The sequence below is a fragment of the Zeus faber genome (genome assembly GCF_960531495.2).
Source record: "Zeus faber genome assembly, chromosome: 9".
Classification (NCBI taxonomy): Eukaryota; Metazoa; Chordata; class Actinopteri; order Zeiformes; family Zeidae; genus Zeus; species Zeus faber.
The window spans coordinates 23908698-23933223 of NC_137197.1; the positions used below are offsets into that span (position 1 = coordinate 23908698).

Below are 24526 nucleotides of genomic sequence, written 5' to 3' on the forward strand. Positions count from 1 at the left end.
ATTACACATAATAAAATTTAAAAATATAATCTACTACTTTTGATGCTGACCCCCTGCAGTTCCTGCGGAGACCCCCAGGGGGTGTAAACTCCAACCTCCTCCTCCGGCCCCATCAGCGCAGGGTTACGGGGTCAAATGTATTTTGTAGTCTCTGGCGCCCCCTGGCGGAAATTATTTAAAGCTCTATAAACGTTAATTTACTGAGGCGTCGAAGTGTTCCAACGGGATCTTTCCGGATTTTTCGAAACCTTGTATTATTTCATGTTTTTTTGATACGTGGTTGTTGTCTAATAATTATTTATAGATAATATGGCGTGTTTATATTTTTAAAATCACTCATCAGAATCAGAATCAGAATATCACGTCTTTACTTGGAATTTAATGGTGATTAGTGGTGCGTGTCCACAGACGAAAAGCATCACAAAAAAAGTAGAACAGTCTGAGAAAAATATATAATAATGATAATAATAATAATAATAATAATAATAATAATACAGTAAGTCATCATTTTTATCCAGCCAATCACTACTTTAAAACGATTAATATCCTATTTATGTCAAGTGTGTCTTTTGTATGGTCCACCCACATTTATTATGGTACTGCCCACGCGTGAGGGTTTTTGTTGTTTTTTGGAAAGATTTTTTCATCACTTTTATTGTAACGTAACTATTTTTTTCCAATTTATTTTATATTCATTATATATATATACACACACACACACATATACATACACACACACACACACACACACACAACCAGGATATTGCTGCCTTAATAAATAATAGTAGACAAATAAATAAAAAGGAAAAATTACAACGACTAAGTAAATAAATGAGTGTTGCTGTAGACATTGCCTAATCTTATCAAACATTAAAAAAAAAAAAACCTCACGTTCAATTAAAATATACATTCCAATCTAAACTATTGCAGACGCTGTCTCTTTAAATAGTAAAGGCCGGGCGGTCCCTTATTTGGCAGGAAGTCGGATGACGCGGACCGGAAGCTGAATGACGAGGGACGCGTCGGCGAGGTTCGAGGAAATAAATACTGTAGCGCGGCGCAGCGACTCAACACACGCACACACACACACACACACACACACAAAAACAAACGTACGTGCACGCACGCACACTCGCACTCGCTGTTACTTTAACGGCGTCCGCAACTATCTCCGTTACAAAGGTAAAAGTCAAAATGTTGCGGCTTTAACGTTCACAACGACCTGCACGTTAGCCTTTAGCATGTAGCATTTAGCTCTACCCCTCTCTGTGTGTGTGTGTGTGTGTGTGTGTGTGTGTGTGTGTGTGTGTGTGTGTGTGTGTGTGTGTGTGTGTGTGTGTTATGAGAGAGAGTGTGCGCGCATGTGCCTGCGTAAGTGGGGCTGCGCTTTGTGACACGGCCCGGTGTGGTCGCGCTCGCTCAACATCAATGTCGTTGGGAGTTTCAGCAGCGCATCGCTGCTGAAACCGGCAGTTCGCCGCCACCGTGCGAGGTTGACCTACACGCTCCCGCTAATACGCTTAGTGGAGGCTTTGGAATCCCATGAAGGATTCATTGATTGGCGTGGTCTGTGACACACACACACACACACACACACACACACACGGACCTAGGACCTCTGGTCAACCTCGTTCAATCTGCTTTATCAGTATTATTGTGGCTCACAGCATCCACTGCAACATGAGGACGGTGTCATGTAAGGTGCTACTGTCTGCTACTGTCACTGACTCAGATCGTCTCTGGCTTCACAGGGGCTTGAACCAGGGCAGGACAGAGACTGCCTCTCCGTCGGGACGGGCTACACACAGCCATGGTGAGTAGGCAAAGTTGGGAGATGTCTTGTCGGTTTTACAAGTATTGGGGCTTTGTGAAAGTCATTAAATTGTCCTGAATATGAATTTGTGAGGTCTTAACTCAATTTTTCTGATGTATCCACGCTTTTTTCCCTCCTTAGTTGATCAAGTTATGTTGCAGCAGAGTCAATATTTCTGACGTTATAAAGCCCTCAGCCTACTGCTGCCGCATGCCTATGTCTTGGCGGCAGCGCTTATTTGATTATCATAAGTCCAGTGGATAAACGAAGTCTATAGAAAGTCTAGCCATTCACCGAGCATTATCCTTGTCCTTGTTTCATGTGATTTATTACAGTCTTCAGCGGTGGATCTCAAGACGAAGGAGGAGAAAGATGCTGAGTTGGACAAACGGATTGAAGCCCTGAGGAAAAAGAATGAAGCTCTGGTCAAGCGGTACCAGGTAGGGACTCCAAAATAAATTACAATTATTGCGGCTCTTGTACGCTCACTCACACACACATTTTCAGTCCACCTGAATTTCATGATTGATTGGATTGTTCATGGCATGCAACTGTAAAGACAGACGATTTGACCTCTAGAATTGCATCGGGTTCCCAAACGTGAGTGTTGTTTCGTCATGTGAACAGGAAATCGAGGAGGACAAGAAGAAGGCGGAGCAGGAGGGCATCGCTGTGACAACTCCCAGAAAGCCGCGCGCCCATGAGCCAGAGACGGACAGAAGGAAGACAGAGAAGGAGAGCATTACCATCACTGTAGATCTGTCCAAAGTGCCTGTGGTGAGACATAGTCATCATAGTAGGCATTCTATTTTGTTGTTGTTGTTTTTGTTTTGAGGTTTATAGTTCACTCTAGCATTCTCAAGACCAGGGGTGGGCAACCTCCAGCCCGCAAGCCTGTTGCGGCCCTCAAGTTAACATACTACGGCCCCCTGGGTGTTTCCTAAATCTGATATAACCCTTGTGAGCAGTCTGGAGGGGACAGATCTATAACAACACAATCGGCTCCCACTAAAGTCCTGCTGTGCTTCCGCATTGTAACTAAATGACCGATGATGAGTCCAGAGGTCTGGTTATGGGCCAAGCCACAGGGGTTGGTTTACTGAAGGTGTTTAGTGATCTGAAAGGACAGTCTCTCACGCAGAGTCTGCGTCTTCTGTCAAGAGTCGAACCAAGAGTTCCGTTAATACTTGGGAATACTGATGTCCGGTCTGAGATCCGGCTCCCCTGGAAGCCTGAATTGGATAATTCGTCAGCCTCTCTCCCTCTCACTTAGCCCTGTGCTTTAGGTCGTCACATTATAGCCCCTTCATTGCATCATAAGCTGCCTCTCTTTCTGTCTCTCTCCCTTCCTTTCTTTTCCTCGCTGAGCTCAAGTTTTACATAATCCACCGTCCGATCCAACTCTGTTTCCTACTATGATTAATTAGCGCAAACTCTTTGTTAAAGGAACTACATGTACTCCTCAATTAACGACCTACCTGTTTAACCGCCGTTAGGCCTTTCGACCAGCTCTCTGACCAGTCTGTATTGTATGCTGTGTACAATACCGCGGTGTGCGTGCTGCGTGTGTGGCGTCTCAGCGTTAAGCATCTCATCGCGGATCACCCTTTATATACTATATACACTATATATACTATATATTCTATATACACTATATACACTGTATACATCTCATCTAATCACCATTCTCAGTCTCGTTCCTGCATTCTGTCAGTATTCACTACAATAGCGTCCACCATCGCCACGCCCCCTTACCGTGAAATAACACTGTATACACACTATACACACCAGCCACGCCCTCTTACCGTGAAATAACACTATATATACTATAGACACTATATACACCAGCCTTACCTTAACCTTACCGTGAAATAACACGGGTTCTCGCTTATTGACCAATTCGCTTAACGACCTGGTTGTAGGAACGGAACTCGTCGCTAAGTAAAGAACCTGTACTTTTACTTAAGTTGACAGTTGAGAACAGGACAGTTTTCAGGGATTCTTTTTGTTAACAGGCTGCAGCAGTATATTATTTTACCAGTAAAATATCTGTGTTTTGAAGGAAAGGAAGTTTATGATGATTTTATGTTTATTTTTTATCTTATTTTTTCCTCACAGGAAAAGAGACTGGTGAATGACTGGAAGCCAGGGACGCCCCGTGGCAGAAAGAGCTCAGAGGAAAGCGACACCCAGAGGGCGCAGGGTGATGCCCACAGCCCTCCCAGGAGGGCGGGGTCTGGGCGCCTGAGCCGGGGCGGTCAGAAAGGAGGACGAGGGGGAGAAGGAGGCCGGGGGGGAGGAGGCGGAGGAGAAGGAGGCCGGGGGGGAGGAGGCGGAGGAGAAGGAGGCCGGTGGGGAGAAGGAGGCCGGTCGGGAGAAGGAGGTGCTGGAGGGCGACATGAGAGGAGAGAGAGAGACCCTCGCCCTGACAGACCACCCCGAGATGGAGAGCCTGGAGAGGGAGGAGGGCGCAGGGGAGGGAGGAGAGGTAGAGGGGGAGGCGGAGGAGGAGGAGGAGGAGGAGGAGGAGGAGGAGGCGGAGGCGGAGGGGGAGGCGGCAGTGGGGGGACACCAACCAACATGGACAGGAAATCGAAGGTGAGTCTGGGGACATGGTTTCCACTTGTGATTTTATTTTGTTGTATTTTAAATTTCCCAGGGAAAAGTTACAGCTGAGTGATTTTGCTCCAGGAAACTGGATTTAAACCAATGACTTAACATTGATGAGGGCGTGTTCTAATTATCCACTGAAAAACATAAAAATTAAAACTAGATTGATTTTGTCAATGATCCTGTGAGACTATCAGACAATTTACCAAGTTATATTTAGAGTTATGTTTAATGAAACTGAACGCATTGAATTGCAGATCCTCAGATCTGGTTGAACAATTTTAAATGTGATTTTGTTCATCAAAGCAGTGACTATATCAATAACTTCTTCATTATTAACCGACCTCGACCTCACTATTAATTCTCTTTAGTACTGTGTATCAGCAAAATGTTGGATGTGATTTTATTTTTTTTTCGTAATGGTTGTTTGTTCACAGGAATGGGAGGAGAAGAGGAGGCAGAATATTGAGAAGATGAATGAGGAGATGGAGAAAATAGCAGAGTACGAGAGAGGACAGAGGGTAAGAGTCCAAAATGGCGTACTAGGAGTACTGTATGTGATTAGTATGTCCAATCACAATATGCCTGAATTTATTTTGGGTGGGGGGTGTTCCAGGAAGGTGTACTTCATCTGGTGAAATGTCTTGGTATGCCAACACTGCATCATATTGAATATTTACAACACAACTTTCTCTGCTGTACGCCAACGTGCAGAAATGATTGACATATTAAAAAAAAAAAAAAAAAGTCTTGTAGGAGGCGGGGGGGATAGAACTCAAAATTGAGTTACGCGTTTCTAGAGTTGTAAATTATGTTACTGATCCGGTGGCTTTTCCTTTCTTTACTCCTTTATTGAACACTGCTAGACTCAATCCTTTTTAAGAAGCTGTAATTTCAGCTTTGCTTGGGTTTCATTTTAAGTTCTACACGATAATGTAAAGTTCTACAAGATAATATACATTTAATTAAAATGTACTGAATAACTTAAAACCGCCTGGTTGTATAGTTATAACCCAGTTATGACCCGATGGAGTTTGAATGGTAGGACTGTTTATGAATAACAATTATCTCTCTCTCGCTCTCTCGCTCTCGCTCTCTCTCTCTGCGCGCAGGTGGACAGCGACAAGCCGATCCGGAACTTCCTGGACGACCCGCGGCGCTCCGGCCCAGCTCCAGACATGGACCGCAAGGAGGGCAGCAGGCGACACGTCAGGAACTGGGGCGGACTGGACTTCGACAACGTGAGGACCAGTGCAGAACTGGAGAAGGAGTGGACGGTGAGCAGTGGATTCCCACTCCAGCTTTTGGATCAGGTCCACAAACTCTCAGGGAGGCAGGATCAGCAAAAAGTGGTTGACCCACAACTGCATTGTAACAACAATGAATGAAGCCATGTAGAGCTCAGAGTGTGCAGATTATGCTACCAACCAATCACTACACCACCTTTTTAAGCAAGTGCAAGCCTGTATTATCAGGTTCATAATAGGGACTAACCAAAAATGATATCTGCTGATGAATTCCAATTCCCACATTCACAAATACAACTGAGGTAAACACATTGTTTTTACCTTTGTTTACCACATATCGGACCAGCTTGAGATGTTTTAGTCATTTTGTAAATCCCTTCTAAGCACTGTGGCCGGTCACTTTGCATGGTGAAAGGAGGAGGCAGGCGGAGTAGTCTGGTTCAAAGCCGTTTGGCACCGTGGGTCGCGTGGGCTGTCTTTTTAATAATGCAACTGAGGGGCGTGCTGCCCAAACGATACCCAATAATAATGGGTTAATCAGGGCGCCGAAGGAATGCCAGCTTGTCGGGCTCCTGCTGCTGCGGCTGGCTCCTGGACGGCTGTCGAACCCCATTAGCCGAATCCTCACTGCAAGAGAAACAAGCATTAAGAAAGCTTCCTTCCCCAAATCGGACTAATCAGTGCCGCTTGGGCGCTAATTCGGCAGCAGCTGTGCGGTCGCTAGAAGGAAGCCGCGCTGCCGTCTGCAGGCTTAACCACGTCCCTTAGCCCGCCACATACCCCCTCCGCTCGTCTTAGGCAGGGGACCCGTCCTGCCGATAGCCGCCTCCGCCCACAGTCAGCCACCACGTGATCGCCGGACACTCCTTCTTGACAGTGCTGTACCTCGACTCTCGCTTGGACAATTTGCGGCTGAGGTATAGCACTGGCCTGTCCGTGCCCTCCACCTTCTGGGACAAGACTGCACCCAGCCCCCTGTCTGACGCGTCTGTCTGCAAACGGAGAAGGAGAGGGATGTTAGGGTTAAACAGCACTGGCTTCCCACAGAGAACTGGTTTCACTTTCACAAGCCCCTGCTGGCACTTCTCTGACCACTAGACCGGATTTGGAGCACCTATCCACTACGACTAGTAAAAACCGATAGCTGCAACCTATCGGTTTGATGCTATTTTACGGCACACTCGACATGGCAGACGAGGCTACAGACTTGTAATTTTAATCCGCAATATAAACAAAAGAGAGGAACGGAATACAAAGGAAAGCAGAAAGGAGTCCAAAGCAGCTAGGCTCAGACCCTTCTTTATCCGCGGCGAGTGGGCATGTTAAGGACGTCACTATCATGCGCCAGTTTCGTGATAGAGACGTCATCAACATGCGACCTGCCAGCTCACTCGCTGTGAATTCTCCTGACAATCACCTTCTCTGTTCACACATGCCGCTCACTCAGACATTACAGACTTTTTACTAGGGTGCTGGCTCACTAAAGTCAGTTTAATGTCCGGTCCAACTAACTCTTGACATTAGCGTTCAGACATACAGCTCCCCCGGGTAATGTCAGGATAATTTCATGCTTGCAGTGCCTGTTTGAAAGCAGTTTGGGTGTCACATTTCACTCTATACAACCTGTCCCTAATCACCGAAAAGTACTGGTGAGCCTACTGGGTGCTCTAATGCGCCATTGTTTTTAACTACCTGCTCAAAGGCCACGCGCAGGCTATTGTCTCTCGACAGCTCTGACGGTAATTGTCCCTGGGGAAGGCCAATGTGACCAGGATAAGATCTCTCTTGGGATTCCCCCACTTCTTCGCCTTGCGGTCCACGTCGCAGTTCCTCGCCATTTCCCGGTACTGGTGGGCTTGATCTGCCTGCATTTGAGGTACAGCACTGGCCTGTCCGTGCCCTCCACCTTCTGGGACAGGGGATGGTAGCTCAGGTGGTAGAGCTGGTGGTCTAGTGATCTAAAGGTTGCTGGTTTGATCCCAGGCTCCTCCTGCTAGCATGCTGTAGTGTCCTTGAGCAAGACACTTAACCCCTAATTGCTTCTGATGGCTGCGTTCGTCGGTGTTTGAACAATTGTAAGTCGCTTTGGATAAAAGCGTCTGCTAAATGTAATGTAATGTAAATTTGGGTGAGGGCCGTGGCCATTTGTTCCAGAAGGGACAGCACCCAGGGTTCTGCCTCACCTTGCTCCATGTCCCTGTCCGGGCGCCAGTTGGGTGGCCACTTCACGCGGTGGGAAGGAGGCAGACAGCAAAGTCCTGTTTAATATTTGCCGTGCATGTGCGCTGTCTTTTAATAATGCAACTGAGGTGTACGCTGGCCTAACGATAATAATAAAAATAATAATGGGTTAATCAGCTGCCGGAGGAATGCCGGCTTCTCGGGCCCTTGGCGCTGCCGCTGGTTCCAGGACGGCTGTCGAGCCCCGTATGCCAAACCCTCACTGCAACATAGACAAACATTGCGAAAGCTTCTTCCCCCAAATCGGACCAATCAGTGCCGCTTGGGCTCCGATTTGGGACAGCTGTGGGGCCGTGAGAAGGAAGCCGCGCTGCCCCCTGCAGCCGTGGCTTATCCAAACCCATGGTCCATCACAGCGCACTCTCACCCAGATGGAGAGGATCTAATAATTGAAATCAGATGTGTGATTAGTTGGTAGGTCAATATGCACATTACCGGCTTCCTACATGGTTACTGACATCTGCCTTTCAACATCATCGGGGTTTGTGACTTCAGTTTCAAACGCAATCACAGTTCACTGTCATGATCCACGTGTTTCGACTGAAGCTGTGATTGTTTCCCTGGGGAAGGCATGGAAATTTGGACAGCCAGTCAAGGGAAACACAGCTTATTGCGCATTAAGGAACGAGAGATCAAAATGTGAAAGTATGAAGAATGTTCATCAATCATAATGGTGAAAGCAACACACCTGCTGCCGAGGCAATGCTGGGGAAAATAATTATTAATGCCGAGGTCAAACTTGGATTATCAGTGTCATGTGTTAATATATTGCAAAAAAAAAAGGCCCAACCTATCTATTGAGCAACATATTCACCCGTTGATTTAGCAGTAACTTTACAGTTTTTTTTTTACAAAGCTTCTGGTCTCTGTAATATAGTATACAACAATGAAAACCACGACCGGAACAAACAGAGGCTAACGCAACACAACAGAACCTGAGGTTTCAACGTAGTTCGTACCGACACACGTGTGGTGTTATGTAAGGACATTAGTGCTGAAACCCCCACCCCCCTCTGTCCACCAGAGTCGGCGTCCTGGTCCGAAAGGCTCCATGGACATGACTATGTCGATGACAGGTCGGGAGAGGGCGGAGTACCTGCGCTGGAAGAAGGAGCGGGAGCAGATCGACGAGGAGAGGCTGGCGCGTCACCGCAACGCCACGGGCCAGTGGAGGAGAGAGTGGGACGCTCAGAAGACTGATAACATGTGAGAGCGGGGGGAGGGGGGGGGTTGTTAGGTAGGGGAGAAGATGAGGCAGGAGAAATGAGAAGCGAGGAGGAGGAGAGGAACAGATGCTTGAGAGAGAGGGGAGGAAGCATAATGCGGAGTGACTTTTATTTTGAAGGGGCATCTGGTAAATTAAGGCTATTCTATTTATTTAGCGCAGGTCTTGAAGGGATCGTTCCACGAACACTAGATTTAACAAAATAAAAAGCTGAGTTGATTGACAGAGATGGTAGTTGGTGTGAGTGAGAAGAATTGATTCGTATTTGGGTTCTTCATGTGGTTTTCTAAGTATTGCAATTTAATCTTGAAATGACTTGAAATTTTAACACTTGACTGTAAAGTGTGTGTGTGTGTGTGTGTGTGTGTGTGCGCGCACTAACTCAATTTGGAAGAAAATTTTGAAAAAAAAATGCCAAAACGATTGTTTTTATTCATTTTTTGTTCCTTAGGGCGCACCGAATTGAATTTTGCGTGTGTATGCAAGTTGTATGTATGTTTTTGAGTATTGTATTTGAGTTTGTTTTATAAGTGTATGTTTTTTGTTTTTTTATTGTGTCTAAGCCTCAAGTGTTTTTCACAGGTTTAAGGAGGACCCATCTGTGGCGACAGAGGGCACCGCCCCGGAGCACAGCGACAGGAGAGGCAAGTCAACACACGCACACACGCATCTCCCCTTCTTCAAAACGAGCCTCTGACACAGTGTTACCGTGGTTACGCAACACCTGACAAGACAAAAAACGCACACACACCCTATCCCTCCAGCCATGTCTCTCCTTGTCTGGAAAAATGTCACTCCAGTGCCCACACGCGCACACACACTCAGAGTATAGGACGCAGTGCTGGCTCCTTACCTCACCTAATTAAAGCAGTTATGTAAATTTTTGTTGATTTAGTGTGTTATGTAAATGTGAGCTGTATTTCCCTGGTGTCCTAGGACTCCGCTGTACTTTTTGGAAATGGTGGTGGGGGGATGACAGGGTGATTAAACCCCCCTCCCCAATACACACACACACTCTCCCTCTCATAGACCATTTATGTCTCTCTCCCTCGCACACAGTGATGTAGTGCTAAAAGCTGCGACTGTCAGGGTGGCTGAATGGTGACCTTCACATGTCGGCGCACAAGGTTGCTGTAGCCACAAATGAAAAAGAATCAGAATCCCTCTATTTCACAAAGTACATTTGGACATACAAGGATTTTGTCACGGTAGAGATTTCTGCGTTACTGACCAGACAATTTGCGTTTAAAAAAAGAAGAAAAGAAAAAAAGCATTCTGTAAAAAAGGAAATGGCCAAATAAAAACACAAACACTCCTAAGTATACTGTACACAATCTAGAGAAAAAGTATACTATGCACAGGATTATCGAAGTTGAAAAGCAAAAGCTGGGACGAAATAATAAAAATAACGTTGCGAGAATACTATCTACGGTGTTATTACAGTATGGTTAAGGTGTAACAAAAACAAATAACTTTAAAGCAAAATTTTATGACAATTTTCTCATCAAACTACTTCCATGTCTGTTGGCAGGAGATAAATAAATATGAGAATGAATATGAAAAAAAATATGAGAAGCACTATTACAAACCGAAGAGGGGATGGTTTGACCTTTTGGAATTGCCTATTCAGTGTCTGTACTGGCTAGTACACTGGCCGTGTCTAATCCAATATAACTTCGACAGAAGAAAATAAAAGGTCTGCAGAATGTCAAAAGGGAATATAACCAGTAGTTTGTGGTTATGTGTGCCCCATTTGACCTTTAGAGAGACTAACACTAATACTTGTTGATTTCATTGGGAGGTTTAAAAACTTAAGACTCCAAGGCCTTCTGAGAACATCAGCATAGTGTCCTTTCTAATGTTCAATTTTATCGGCTTTCAACTTGAAGGCTAGTTTAAATATTTGCAGGTAGTTTGATTGTATGATATTCTGTGTTTGGGTATGTCTTTCCTCCTCACAGCCAAGGGGCGCAACATGCGCACCGAGCCCCGGGGCAGAGCCTCAGGTTAGGGGGGGGGGGGTGTGTGTGTGTGTGTGGCTCTGCATGAGGCAGCTTGAACCACATCTTACTCCTTACCTTACACTTATCAAAACTTCTTGCATAAACTAATAAACTTTGACTCTCATACTCTGGAAGATGCAATGCAGTGTAACGCTTCATGTGAGAGTTGTGTATCTGAGGGGTAACATATGTAATATGCCCTGAACTTTAGTCAGTTTAAAATGACCCAACATAACTTTTACTTCACGAAACCGTGGTGAATGTGTTTATTATGTAGAGTTTTGTGGCCATTGCGTTGTTTTTATATTCAGTATGCTTGGGATAGCCATGGAACTAGGCCGTTTGTAGGTCAAGGCATTGCAATTCGACGTGTGTGGTTATGAAGCGCAGTATAGAGATGAGCAATATAATTATTATGGGTGTCACAATTCGACTTGACTTTTGATTTTTAGGCCTCGGTGTGATTTTTGGTTTTAAACTATGTTTTATTTTTAAGCACCAACGGCAATGCCATTGTTAGGCTATCGAGTCTTGATTAGTCAAGAAAAACTCTCAGGAACTACCTTTTTTATTTCAAAAATAACAATTATAAATAAAAACAAAAATATGAGAATATTAAAACAGCAACCTAAACAGTTAAGAGCTTTATAAAAACTAGGCTTTAGAATAATAAACAATAAGTTTCTTATTACGCTGCTTTTAAGTTACTCACCAAAATAAGCGCAGAAAAACGAATGCTATAGAGACTGGTCGTAAAAGGTAAATTACGAGCTGTCTTGTCTTCTACTAAAACGCGGTCGGTTCGGTCATCAACTCTCTCTCTCGCTCGCTCTCTCTCTCTCTCTCGTCTGCGCATCCGCCATATTAGAGCCCTCGGGATCTGCTAGTGGGCGGGTGCAGTTTGCGTTGAGGGATGCGGCGCAGCGGACTCCTCCGGAGCCGACCGCAGCACGCCCTGCTCCGAACCAAATTTCATGAAAGCCGGGCGAGCCATAGTCGACTCAGCCGAGGGGCCCGCACCCTCCTGGCGCACACTGCAACCTGCGAATCTTGACCGGCCCAATATGGCGTCCATGTTGGAAAATTTTACCCACAAAAATACAGGGAGCATCGCGAACCTGCTTGTGATTTCAAAGCTTGAAATCTCATTTTGATCGATTTTTGAATCGGAATTGTGACACCTCTAATTGTTAGAATATTGATATTGTTCCATGAGACTAAATTTTGTCTGGGATTTTGGTTGGTAGCAATATCATGATATAGCTAAATGTTGTCGTTGCGGCTTCATTACAGTAAATTAATGCAAATTTACTGTGCTACATGGACTGTTCTATTCAATCTATATGACCTGCTTGGTCATAACACACAATGATTCTTTCTGAAATATTTCATGTGCGTAAATATCTTATGAAAGCACAAATAGTCATTCCTGAAATATTTTCAGATTTTCTGTATCAAGGTCAAAAAATATTATGATTTATGAATTTTCACTGGTTCTCACTTTATATATATTTTTTTAATCATGTCATTCTGATGTGTGCATGAGCTCTGTTCCTGCTGACACACAGTTTGATCTTGACATGATCTTGTCGGTTTCTCATCCCTATGATAAATCTCACCATAACTAGAGGACATTGTATTAATATTGGAGGTTCCTGTCGAACTCTGCTTCTCTGAATAATTGAATGTCCTCTTCACCACATCAAGCCGTCGTGTGCAATCTCTCTGTCATCCTCTTAATTGTCTCTCACTATCTCTCCCCCTTTCCTCCATTCTTCCCATTATCTTTCTCTTAAGCCCTCGGTCTCCTTGACTTCCACACTCTCCTTCTCCTCCTTATCTCCTTTCTTCCTTCTCTCCACTCATCCCTTCCTGCATTCTTCTGGGCTTTTGACTTATCCTTCCTTTCCACTTCCTCCCTCCCTTTGCTTTTCAGATTCTTTCTTTCTCTTATCTGTCCATTTTGTCTTTTCCTGCAAGTTTACCGTCTTCCCACTTCACCCCATCTCTCTCTCCTTCCTCTCTGTCTAAGCCTCGTAATTAGTGCCATGCTCCCCGTCATGCGCTCTCTGGCTAATACACATTTGACCTTGCTACATAAATCAGAATGAAACCATGTCTGGTCTTTACCAGCGGCCACCATGATCTGTGCTGTCACTCAAAGTGCATCACGCTGACATCATACAAGACTGAGGGGCCAATTCACAAAAGGACAGGGGGGCTTTTGCGGCCGCTAAACCAGCGCTAATAACCGAAAGAGCAAGCGCCTTAATTCACAAAGCACCCGCAAAGAATGAACTGCACCGCTAACTGTGCTGCCACGCAAATAGCGTCTCCGTGCGCCGGTGCTATTTGTGCGTATTTAAATTAGGTATTATTCATATATTTGGCGCAAAATTGGCCCCTTTCTATGCAAATGCACCTCATTGCAAATAGCGTCCAATTGATAAACACCGATGCCAATAGCCACACGCAGTTAGAGTGACCCTATTACAGTCTGCAGAGACCATGTGGTAACTGTGCAAGACCAAACAAAAGGGAGCACTGCGCGTTAAGTCTTCAGAGAGCTGGTGCAACTTAAGCACATTGATGGTGACGTGCCCAGAGTTTCCAATGATCTGTAAATTATATTTTGACATTATTAATTATACTTCTGTCACAGCATTTAAAGGTAGTGAAACGGTTAGCAGTCCGTGGTTTTCAAAATGCACTTCAGAAGCAACTTGTTGAAACCTTGTTAATTGTAAAAGGAAGGCATTACAAATGTTGACAAAAAAACTTTCCATTATTCCTATTAAACTCAAAAAATATAAAAAAAAAAACCGCACAGTTATATAGTTAAAGGCAATAGCGATAATGTGGTCAAAATTTGCATTGAACCACAGATGGCATCGAACTCCATAGGACCATGGACAACTGAGCTAGCCGCAGCTTTTTGGTGCAGATATATATATATATATATATATATAGATATAGATATAGATATAGATATATATAGATATAGATATAGATATAGATATATATAGATAGATATATATATATATATAGATATAGATATATATATAGATAGATATAGATAGATAGATATATATATATATATATATATATAGATATATATAGATATTTTTTTTTTTTGTTTGTTTGTTTTTTTTGTTTTTTCTCTCCTCCTCCCTGACTTGTCATCTTTGTTGTCCAGATGACAGCAAGCGTCCTCCGAAGGCTCCCACGTTCGGTGACTTCATGTCCCAAGGCCGGAACCAGGGTGGCCGCGGGGAGCGGTCCCAAGGGAAGGCCAGGGGGCCGAGGCAGAGCTACAGGTGAGTCCGACTGAAGTGCATACAGTACTCATGATTCATGTCTGTCTGGTGCTGGGTAGATGTGCTTCCATCTTCTGGATTTTGATTAGAACCTCATTAAAAAAAGGAACTTTTGAATTGAGTAATACATGAGACCTGTTGCGTACGTAAAAGTACAGTTATTCTGAGACAAAATTACTCTGGCAAGATTCAAAGTACTACATTGAAATTTCTTCCTAAGGTTTATTAGTACTTTAACTTAAATATACTTAAAATATTTACAGTCCTTGAAGCTTTGATATATCTTTTGTATGACCCTTTTGTACGTTTCTATTTGCATGCCTTGAACCCCTGACACAACTGGATGCCAACAATAACAACAGCATGCATGACAACCGCTGGGAGGGAGAGAGAGAGGACGAGGGGAGAGAGAAGGAGGACAAGACCAAGCGTGATGATATTACCAGGAAGAAGAAGACACAAGAGGAGGAGGAGAAGCCCAAAGCCGCTCTGCCGCAGAAGGTACTGGGAGTCATGTCCCTGGAGGTCTTAACTAAATATGCACCTAACCCCATCATGACTGTGGAGGTTTCATACCAGTTCATTGTATTTGTATACATTGAGTTGCAGACAGCACATCCCCAAACCCCCCCAATTCCTTAAATATCGAATATTCATTTCACATTGTACTTTAGAATGACATTGTTTGATCAAACATCCTGATGTTTTCATGTGATCCTCCCTGTTTGAAATCGTGCTCAGGTGAATGAGAAGAACGGAGACGCCGAGGAAGACGAAGACGAGTGGGAAGACGCAAGCGATGGAGACGAGGAAGAGGAGGCAGACGACGAAGGCCACGACTCGGCAGGCGAAAACGACGAGAAGAGAGACGCTGGAAAAGAGGAGTCGGCCAGGCACAGAGTCTCCTCCGCCTCCCTCCTTGCTCCCCCTGCGGCAGGAATCGCCAAGGAGCAGCGGGCCCCCAGGCCCAAGGTCCGCATCCCGGCCCCCAACGCCACCCAGGACTCGTCCGAGGGTGCCAAGCCCCTCAGCCCCTTCTCCCCGCTGGATGGACATCAGCCTGTGACGGACTGGGGTGAGGAGATGGAGATGCAGTCCCCCAGGAGCAGCATGGGGGGGGGGAGCCCCCTGAAACCCCCCAGCTCAGAGTCCAGCCCCTCGCAGAGCAAGGGCCGGGAAGATGGCGCGAATGCCGGCAGAGCTGCCGAGTCCGAGGAGGAGTCGCAGACAGGTAGGAAAGGGCGCGGCTGGAGGCGTGTGATGAAATCCAAAAAGGAACCATGCTAAGTCACACAACAAGGCAGATAAAGGAAAAGCAAAAATCATGTTTAATCACTTTTACATCAAATCCATCACGCTCGAGTCAAAAGACATGACGTGTACATCTGTGTTCCTCTGTTGCAATTTGGCGCTGCAATTAATCTAGTGTTGATGTCATTTTATTCTTGTAGTTCTTCTAGTCTTTGTACTTTAAACTGTTATCTCTTGTCAGATTTTTTATCTCTGTCCACGTCACCCCTTTTGAAATATTTGATAAAATATTTTTAGCCTTTCATGAAAAGTCTTGGAATAAATACACAAATCCATACCATGATTTATATTTTCAGATATCATATATTTTCTTGGTCGTGCTACTTAGCGTCATAATGAATGATTCTAGCTTGTGTGTGTGTGTGTGTGTGTGTGTGTGTGTGTGTGTGTGTGTGTGTGTGTGTGTGTGTGTGTGTGTGTGTGTGTGTGTGTGTGTGTGTGTGTGTGTGTGTGTGTGTGTGTGTGTGAGAGATCACTCTTGTCGCTAATGTGTTGTAACCTTTGTTGTAAGGGGGTTACTGTGATAGAACGCTTTTCCCATGGATAAAGTCATTCCATCTCACAAACTCTATCCATCACTCCTCTTTTTTCCTTAACTTTCTCTCTCTCCCTTTTTCTTGCCCCCCCCCCCCCCCTCTCATTTACACTGGACTCCGCCTCCATCATGGGTGAACAGCAGGGTGGAGAAGTGATACTGTCTGATAATTCCTCCTGATTTAACTCTGAAACGCTGTGCTTCTCGCTGTCCTGTTTGTCGTCTCTCTCTCTCTCTCTCTCTCTCTCTCTCTCTGCCCTCGTCTTACTTGTCGTCGCGTCTCTTCTCCTCGCCCACTAATCACAAACTCTCCCTGTTCTCTCCTCAACTTCCCTTCTGCCACCTTCCTTTCCTTCCCTTTCTCTCCCTTTTTCCCCCCCTATATTCCTCTCTCCCTCCGTCCTTTTATTTCTTTTCTTCTTCTCTCTCTCTCTCTCTCTCTCTCTCTCTCTCTCTCTCTCTCTCTCTCTCTCTCTCTCTCTCTCTCTCTCTCTCTCTCTCTCTCTCTCTCTCTCTCTCTCTCTCTCTCTCTCTCTCTCTCTCTCTCTCTCTCTCTCTTCTCTTCCACCCACAGCAGTGGAACCAACTCGAGCCCGGCAGACTGTCGTAGTCTCAGAACCAATCCCACCACCCTCTGCCCCGTCAGACTCTGCCCAGGCGGAGGTTTCCGACTCCACCCGCTCTGCAGTCTCTGACCCAACCCCACCCGTTGTGTCGGACTCCGCCCCCTCTGCAGTCTCTGACCCAACCCCACCTGTTGTCGCTAACTGTGCCCCCTCTGCAGACTCTGACTCAACCCCACCCGTTGCGTCGGACTCTCCCCCCTCTGCAGTCTCTGGGCCAGCCCCACCCGTTGTGTCTGACTCCGCCCCCTCTGCAGTCTCTGACCCAACCCCACCCGTTGTGTCAGACTCCGCCCCCTCTGTGCTGTCTGACCCAACACCACCTGTTGTGTCCGACTCTGCCCCATCTGCAGTCTCTGCCCCATTTGCAGTCTCTGACCCAACCCCACCTGTTGTGTCCGACTCCGCCCCCTCGACAGTCTCAGACCCAACCCCACCTGTTGTGTCCGACTCCGCCCCCCCTGCAGTCTCTGACCCAACCCCACATGTTGTGTCCGACTCCGCTCCCTCTGCAGTCTCTGACTCAACCCCATCCGTTGTGTCTGATTCTGACCCATCCCCACCTGTAGTGTCTGACTCGGCCCCCTGTGAGTTTAATGACTCTGCCCCCTCCGCAGTCTCTGACCCAGCCCCTCCTGAAGTGTCTGACTCCACCCCATCTGAGGTTTCTGACCCAGCCCCTCCTGAAGTGTCTGACTCCACCCCATCTGAGGTTTCTGACCCAGCCCCTCCTGAAGTGTCTGACTCCACCCCATCTGAGGTTTCTGACCCAGCCCCTCCTGAAGTGTCTGACTCCACCCCATCTGAGGTTTCTGACCCAGCCCCTCCTGAAGTGTCTGACTCCACCCCATCTGAGGTTTCTGACCCAGCCCCTCCTGAAGTGTCTGACTCCACCCCATCTGAGGTTTCTGACCCAGCCCCTCCAGAAGGGTCTGACTCCACCCCCCCTGCAGTCTCTGACCCAACCCCACCTGAGGTGCCGGACTCCACCCCACCTGTGGTGTCGGACTCCACCCCACCTGAGGTGTCTGACTCTGCCCCCTCTGAGGTTTCTGACCCAGCTCCCCCTGTGGCGTCTGACTCCACCTCTTCTACAGAGTCTGACCCCACCAGCTCTGAAGTCACCGAGATGGAGGCCGCGGTATCTCTTTCACAGGGTAAATTACCACAAAAACCCTAATAGATAGATGGAAGACTTCTAATCCCCAAAGGAGGAACTGGGTTGGCTGCCCAAGTATAAAAGACACAATATAGTAAATGCACACATAGAGGAACAGTGCATACCAAGAGGAAACACTGCTCAGGAACCAGCCTTGACAATAAAAATTGACACAAGTAATCTAATACAACGACAGCATATACGGAGCGCTGTGTTCTGTTCTGAATGTAGGCATTTTTGGCCGCCCACTAAACACACTCCTAAGGCTGGCCAAGGATGACTTGGTGGAGTGTGGTCAGGGTTCTCCTTCTGGTCCTCCCTGAATGCAGTTTGGTTCTTAATGATAATTACTATGTCCTTCATGATTTTGTTTTTCTTCATTGGGTTTATTCAAAGGTTGAGGGATCAAAACTGCAACATTATCATCTCAATGGGAGGAAATAATAATTCACCTTAGGAGCCAAGTTGACTCCCCAAAATGCAAATATTATTTATTTTTATATGAACAATTAAAACCCTCCTCTGGCTCTAACGAAGGCCTTTGGCCGAAACGCATCGGTGTGTATTAAAAATGCGTATATTCCACCTTTTCTCATATTTTATGATACTTTTATGACCATAGGAGCAGAGCTGAATTCAAGAAAGAATAACCGTTTTCTCACTTTGATGGAAAAGCCTTTACATGAAAGGTCATTGAATGTCAGTTTGACTGTGACGGTCTTTTCTCAAAGCAAAATTGAGTCACGGGCAGTTGCAATTCCAAAGTTGTCCTTTCTGCTCTGAAAAGCACGGCAGGCACTCGGCGTCGGGAGGCCTGCACCGGCTCTATTTACATGTGAACATTCACCGGTCTTTGTCTCATCACAGACGCACCTCCTCCTGCGTGCCCGGTTCGCGCCTCCTCTCCCTCGCATCCGGACGCTGACCAGAACTCTGCCGAACCCCCGGAGGAGCAAGCCCACGTCTCTGAGGCGACGGTCGCCGTTGACGTCACGCCGGCTCAAGAACCGGAAGCTTCCGGAGGTGGAGAGTCGTCGCAGCAGCCTTCCTCAGGTGCGGCCGGCGTCGGTGGCTTCTCTGACTCTCTGGGCGCTCCCTCCTTCAACCTGTCGCTTTGGCGTCCTCGCTTTCTGGTTTTTTTTTTGGCGTCCTGGCTCCATCACTCACTCCACCTATTCAGTCCGTTGCGTTTCCGTTAGTTTTAATTTATAGTAATGGTACAGACATACTCATATGCAATCTTGTATTTGTACGCTATCGCTTGGCTTTTGGATCTAACAAAACATTGCTACAATCTTCATCCGGTGGAAACCTCACTTCCTCATGGTCACTCCTCCCCCTCTAATGGACTGCAAGCATTAACGGCTTCCTGTTGTGGTGGCTCCTACTCACTGTGTTGTAAACCCCACCCATCCCTCCACCACCTCCCCATGTAACCTCCTCATTGTTACTGTGTTTTCTTGGCTGTGTTTGAGCTCGTGGCAGTGCATGTGGTCCCACCCCCATCGCCCAACCAGGGTGTTGGTTTCTTCTCGTCTCCTTCCCAATTTTGTCAAGATGGAACTCTTAAAAGGGGAGAAGGAGAGATGAATGGAAATTAATTTTGTACTTACTTTTTGTTCAGCCATTTGGGGCACTTTGGAATTGGGCTCATTTGGGCTCATTTTGGTTCATTTGGCTTTCAAAGCCAAAAGCTACATTTTGTATGTTGAAAACAATGTATTACAACTTTAGAGTGCCCGGTTCCTTTGTGCCCTGAATGCAGTTTTAATCTGTTTCCTCACTAAGCTCCTATTGCTTTGTTCGTAGCTTTCATGTAAACCTTAAGGGATTACAAAATTTTTTAATTTATTTTTTTATAAACTTAAATCAATCATTGGCGATCAACCCGGGTCTTTTAAATTGACCCAATCTTGAGAGAATAGATTCAGCTGAGCAGCAATACAGAAATCAATGACTACCATTTTTGGTCAGCACAATTGCATTAATGACTCAAATGATCAGAACGATTCCGGAGTCATCCTTTAAATGTTGCGCTCTGCTAATTACATAAACTGCTATTTAACGTGAATGTTTTGGCATTTGCGTTTATAAAAAAAAATAATAATAATTCACTCCACTTACTTTATAAGATTGTCATTTATCGCAAACATTAAAGGGAAATAATTGTGATTACTGTAGGTACCACAACTGATGACTATCAACCGTGCCCTAAAATACTACAAAACTATTCGTTATCAGTCTTGAAATAATCTTGTTCTGTCATGGCCTCCACCCTTTGAGCTGCACAAGTAGTGGAACCCCTAAGCTCGGAAGCGTTATGCTATGCTCTACACAGGCCTTGGTAATATTCAGCAAGATAAAACAACTGCAAAAAGAAGGGCTAAGAAGTAAGTATTTGAGCAAAATGACATTGTATTAACTATTCATAAAGGGGCCCTTCTTTCTTTACTTGGTTCACAATGCAAATGCTCACCATTGGTTGTCATGTTTGAGATTTTAACTTTATTTTCCCGGTTTTTTTTTCCTCACTGTACCGTGGTGAATACACTTTGTATTGAGTATCGTGACGATAGTGTTCTGGGAAATGTTTGCCGGTGGTGCTTCTTTTCAGTTCCCCAAGTGGATCCAGAGTTTGGTCAGGCTCACCACTGGAAATCCCACAAGCTGGGAGTCACCCAGTCATTATTCTCTCATTGTAACTGCCATTTAGCTTGATGGGTGTGGCACTAATCATCCCGGCTAATGGCAAAGTTACAACAGCAAAAGAGATGGTGGTTACGGGTGCGTGTGCGCGTGCGTGCGCGTGCGTGTGTGTGTGTGTGTGTGAGAGAGAGACTTTACAGTGCACGTATACTTGTTGTGCCGGGTGGAACGCAGGAAACGAGGGAAATTAGAGACACAATTAGGCATCTAAAAGGCTTTTTAGAGGAAATTAGCCGCAGCCTGTCGGTCAGATGATAGGGCCGAGAGAATGGACGCCGTTTGAAGTGCTGAGTTCTGATCAAATTAAATCTTCCGATGTTTCTGAGTTCGCCAACCTGGGAGGAGAAGATGGCGTGACTCACAAGAATGCCACCAAAAGAAAAGCCTGTAAAATTATCTTATTCAAGTCTTTGGATCGAAAATGTTCGACATCATCCATTTGGAGTAGTGGTCGTAACTATTTAACAAAAGGGGAATCTGTTAAAATATGTGTTAGACTCGGGTCTTAACTCTCTTCAGTTGGTCGTGACCAGTAACCACAAATAAATTCCCCCAAAAGCGTGTAAGACAATTCCGAGCTCAATTAATAGTTGTATCTGCGTTTCACTCGGATGCCAATCCCTTCTGGGGCCTGACGGTGATCCTCTCCGGATGAATAGATTTGCGACGGCTCTGTCCTCTCGGGGCTTTTTTTCGTCTCACGAACCCTTCCTTGATGTGCGCAGACCTCTGAGTCAGATGTGATTTTTAAAACACAGGAAGCAAAAGGACTGGGGCGCTCATCTCTGATGTTATTGAGTGAACCCTGGAGCTTCTCAGTGGATAATAAACAGATTTTATTTTCGCTGAGGCCCCATTTAAAAATAAATAATAATTTAATATAGAAATAATAAAAAATAAATAAATGTTTGATCTTTCAAAACACCAGAGCTTCATTAAGTAAATTGGTTCAGTCAAGCACAATCGTACAGATATACCAAGAGGTGTCTTTCAGTCCAAGGGTGTGCCGTGTTTGAATAGAGCGGCTTCTGTTGTCACCATAGCGTAGCCGTTGAATTCCAACTCCATTTGGAGGTGGAAGCTTTTGTGGCATTCGGTTTTTGGCCACTGACTATAACAAAATGGTCCTTCCGTGGTGACATTTATGCTTGATCGTTTATCATGTGCAGAGTGGTTTCTTACCAAAACAGCCGTTGACTGGAGCATGGTGCCAATGCTTCTGATGTTAGAGGTTAAAGGGGAGCTATTATGAAAAATTCATTTGTTCAGTGCTTTTGCACATACATTTGGGTCCCTGGTGGGCCTGGTAACACACACACAGCAGCAGTGAGCTGCGTATTTTATAAAACATGTCATAAAACATATCGTTCAGCTTTCCAGCAACGCTAAGAGCTAATCATGGGAAGTGCCCTGTTGGCTGCAGAGACCAGCACAATTTTTTTTTAAAGAAAGAGGGATTAATGCCAACCATCAATGACAACTTGCAGACCGGCAAGTCCCCGGATGCAATGTCCCGGTGTGGTATCTGCAAGGAAAAGTTGGAACAAACTTTTAAACGAGGCCTTGTCCATCTAATAAGTGAACATTCAGCAAGTGGATTGCTTGTTTCTCGCATCAATTTTATTCAGAAACAGCTTTCGAGGGACCGGTGAGGTGAAATCAATGAAAGTTTAGACTCAATACAGCGGAGCCCGGTGTAAAGCTCAAACCCCATTGGCTCACAGAGCTGGGGGCCTGGCAGCTCAGGAGGGGTTAGAGGCATGTCACAATGGCTTGAACGCATAAACCTCAGAGAGCTACTGTGTATAAACTAGTGGAAAAGGAGCAAAATAGTTCCCCGCTAAATTCCCCCTGGGGGAGGTCAGGCTTAAACTGAGTCAATATAGTCCAGTAAACTGTCTCACACACACCTCTGTCTATTGCCAGTATGCGTTATCCCTGACCCCTAACCCGTGTTCAACAGGCTGAAGGATGCTGTGAACACATGAGGAAGAGGATGACGACGCTGAGGAGGAGGAGGAGGACGACGACGACGACGACGACGACTCGTCACACGCATTGGGTGACCGCCATGGATTTGGGAGAAAGGGAAGACTGGAAGAGGAGCGACCGAGTGACTGCCATGGACCAATCACTTTGTAGGTCTTGTCGGCGTTCTCACTCATCCGTGCGTGATCAGGCTGACGTTTGCTTTCTTCCGTGTCGCTTCTCACTCTGTTTATCACTGGGTATCAGAAAACAATGTCAGTGCAGGTCAGCTTTACCCAAACTGCTTTTCTTTTTTTTTTTTGGTGTGTGTTTTGAAAGGCTTGATTATTTTTCGATGCGGCCGTATCGTTTGGTTTTCTGCCGGCCCTTTTCCAAGTAGGAAATAAAATGCGTCCTGTACAATAATGTAATCGAATTCAGATCGAAATGCAGGGTTGTTTTTTTTTGTCTATTAAGTTATGCAGAAAATACTTACTTTTACCTGTTCGGGTGAGCAGCCCTGACACCAGAGGAGGGGGGGGGAACCATGTGAGCGGCCATCTTGTTTGTGACGAAGACGTCACACTAAATCCCAGCCCAACCAACCCCCCCCCCCCCCCCCCCCCCCCCGCTGAACCCACTCTTCACAACGTGAAGAGTGATTGTGAGAGGCCAGTTTGACGGCGACACCCATCATGCCGCTCTACCTGGATTTCACTCTTCCCTTTAAATTCTAATACGCAAACTGAGGGACTCTCAAATGAGCAGATCATTTTCAACCAAACATGGAAGAGTTTCATTTCAAAATGATATTGCTCCCATTGGGGCAGAATAAAACGTGTGGAGGTAAATTAGAAAATATATAAATGTGTATATATATTAAAAGTTATTCAGAATTTCTTTTGACAATGTTTTGTTCAAGTCCTTTTTCTTATACTTGTACTTTTCAAGTGATCAGCTTTTGAATTGGAGGTTTTATCACATTTGCTTTTGGAACACTTGTAATGCCTACTGTACAAAGTGCTACGAGTAAGAAAAGTACATTACTTGAGTAAAGAACAGGAAAAAAAAAACCATTTTTCAGAGCAGGTGCTCAATATTTTGGGATGAAACACTTCACACGTACTGTACCTCAGCCTACCAAGTGCTTTAGGGCTTTTTATTCTCCAATTGTATCATTGTTATTTTTCTTACATTGGAGTCGTGAGCTTTAGTTCGGCTGCAAGTGGCTCACCTGTGCCATTTGGAAACGCAGAAGACAACGGGGATGCTTTAATGTTTTTGAGTTCTTGATTTAGTGGAATGGGATGGTTTCAGGCGCCATGTGTCTTGTATTTAATGTAACTGAACATTCCTCACTTTTTGTGTTTGTGGCTCATGACGCAAGCGATGAGAAGGTGTTTTGTTTGCTTTTAGTTCGGTGTCATTAACATCCGGAGTTTCTTCGCTACAACGACTCAGTGATTGTATTTGAGGCAGTCTGTATTTCAAAATACATCCATTTATGAATGTCTTCCTGGTGGATGATTTTTTTATTTTTATTTTATTTTTTTGAGAAATAACAAGTTTGACTTTTGGAGTGCAGTGCAGGTATTCATTGATTGATCAGGATTTTGCATGATAGGACTGTGCACCGTTTACTTTGCTCTTATTGGCTCTGTCGCTCAAACCAGTGTCTCCGTTTGCACATATCAAAGAAAGATCCCGCACGCTGGGGGCAGCTTGCAGATGTGCAGTGTGCCCACATGTAATGTATTGCACACTTATT

The 24526-nt window shown here is 45.4% G+C and overlaps 1 protein-coding gene across 1 annotated transcript; it reads left to right on the forward strand.

Moving 5' to 3' along the window:
• Positions 1 to 1048: 1048 nt before the first annotated feature.
• ccdc9 (coiled-coil domain containing 9) lies at positions 1049 to 23311 on the forward strand. Its single transcript, XM_080006721.1, has 16 exons — positions 1049 to 1182; positions 1752 to 1813; positions 2149 to 2253; positions 2441 to 2590; positions 3932 to 4336; positions 4388 to 4411; positions 4861 to 4944; positions 5536 to 5700; positions 8936 to 9117; positions 9719 to 9780; positions 14336 to 14456; positions 14819 to 14957; positions 15198 to 15687; positions 16877 to 18082; positions 18952 to 19137; positions 22754 to 23311. Exons 2-16 carry the CDS (start codon positions 1811 to 1813, stop codon positions 22756 to 22758), a joined length of 3327 nt encoding a protein of 1108 aa, XP_079862847.1. The 5' UTR covers positions 1049 to 1182; positions 1752 to 1810; the 3' UTR covers positions 22759 to 23311.
• Positions 23312 to 24526: the final 1215 nt, after the last annotated feature.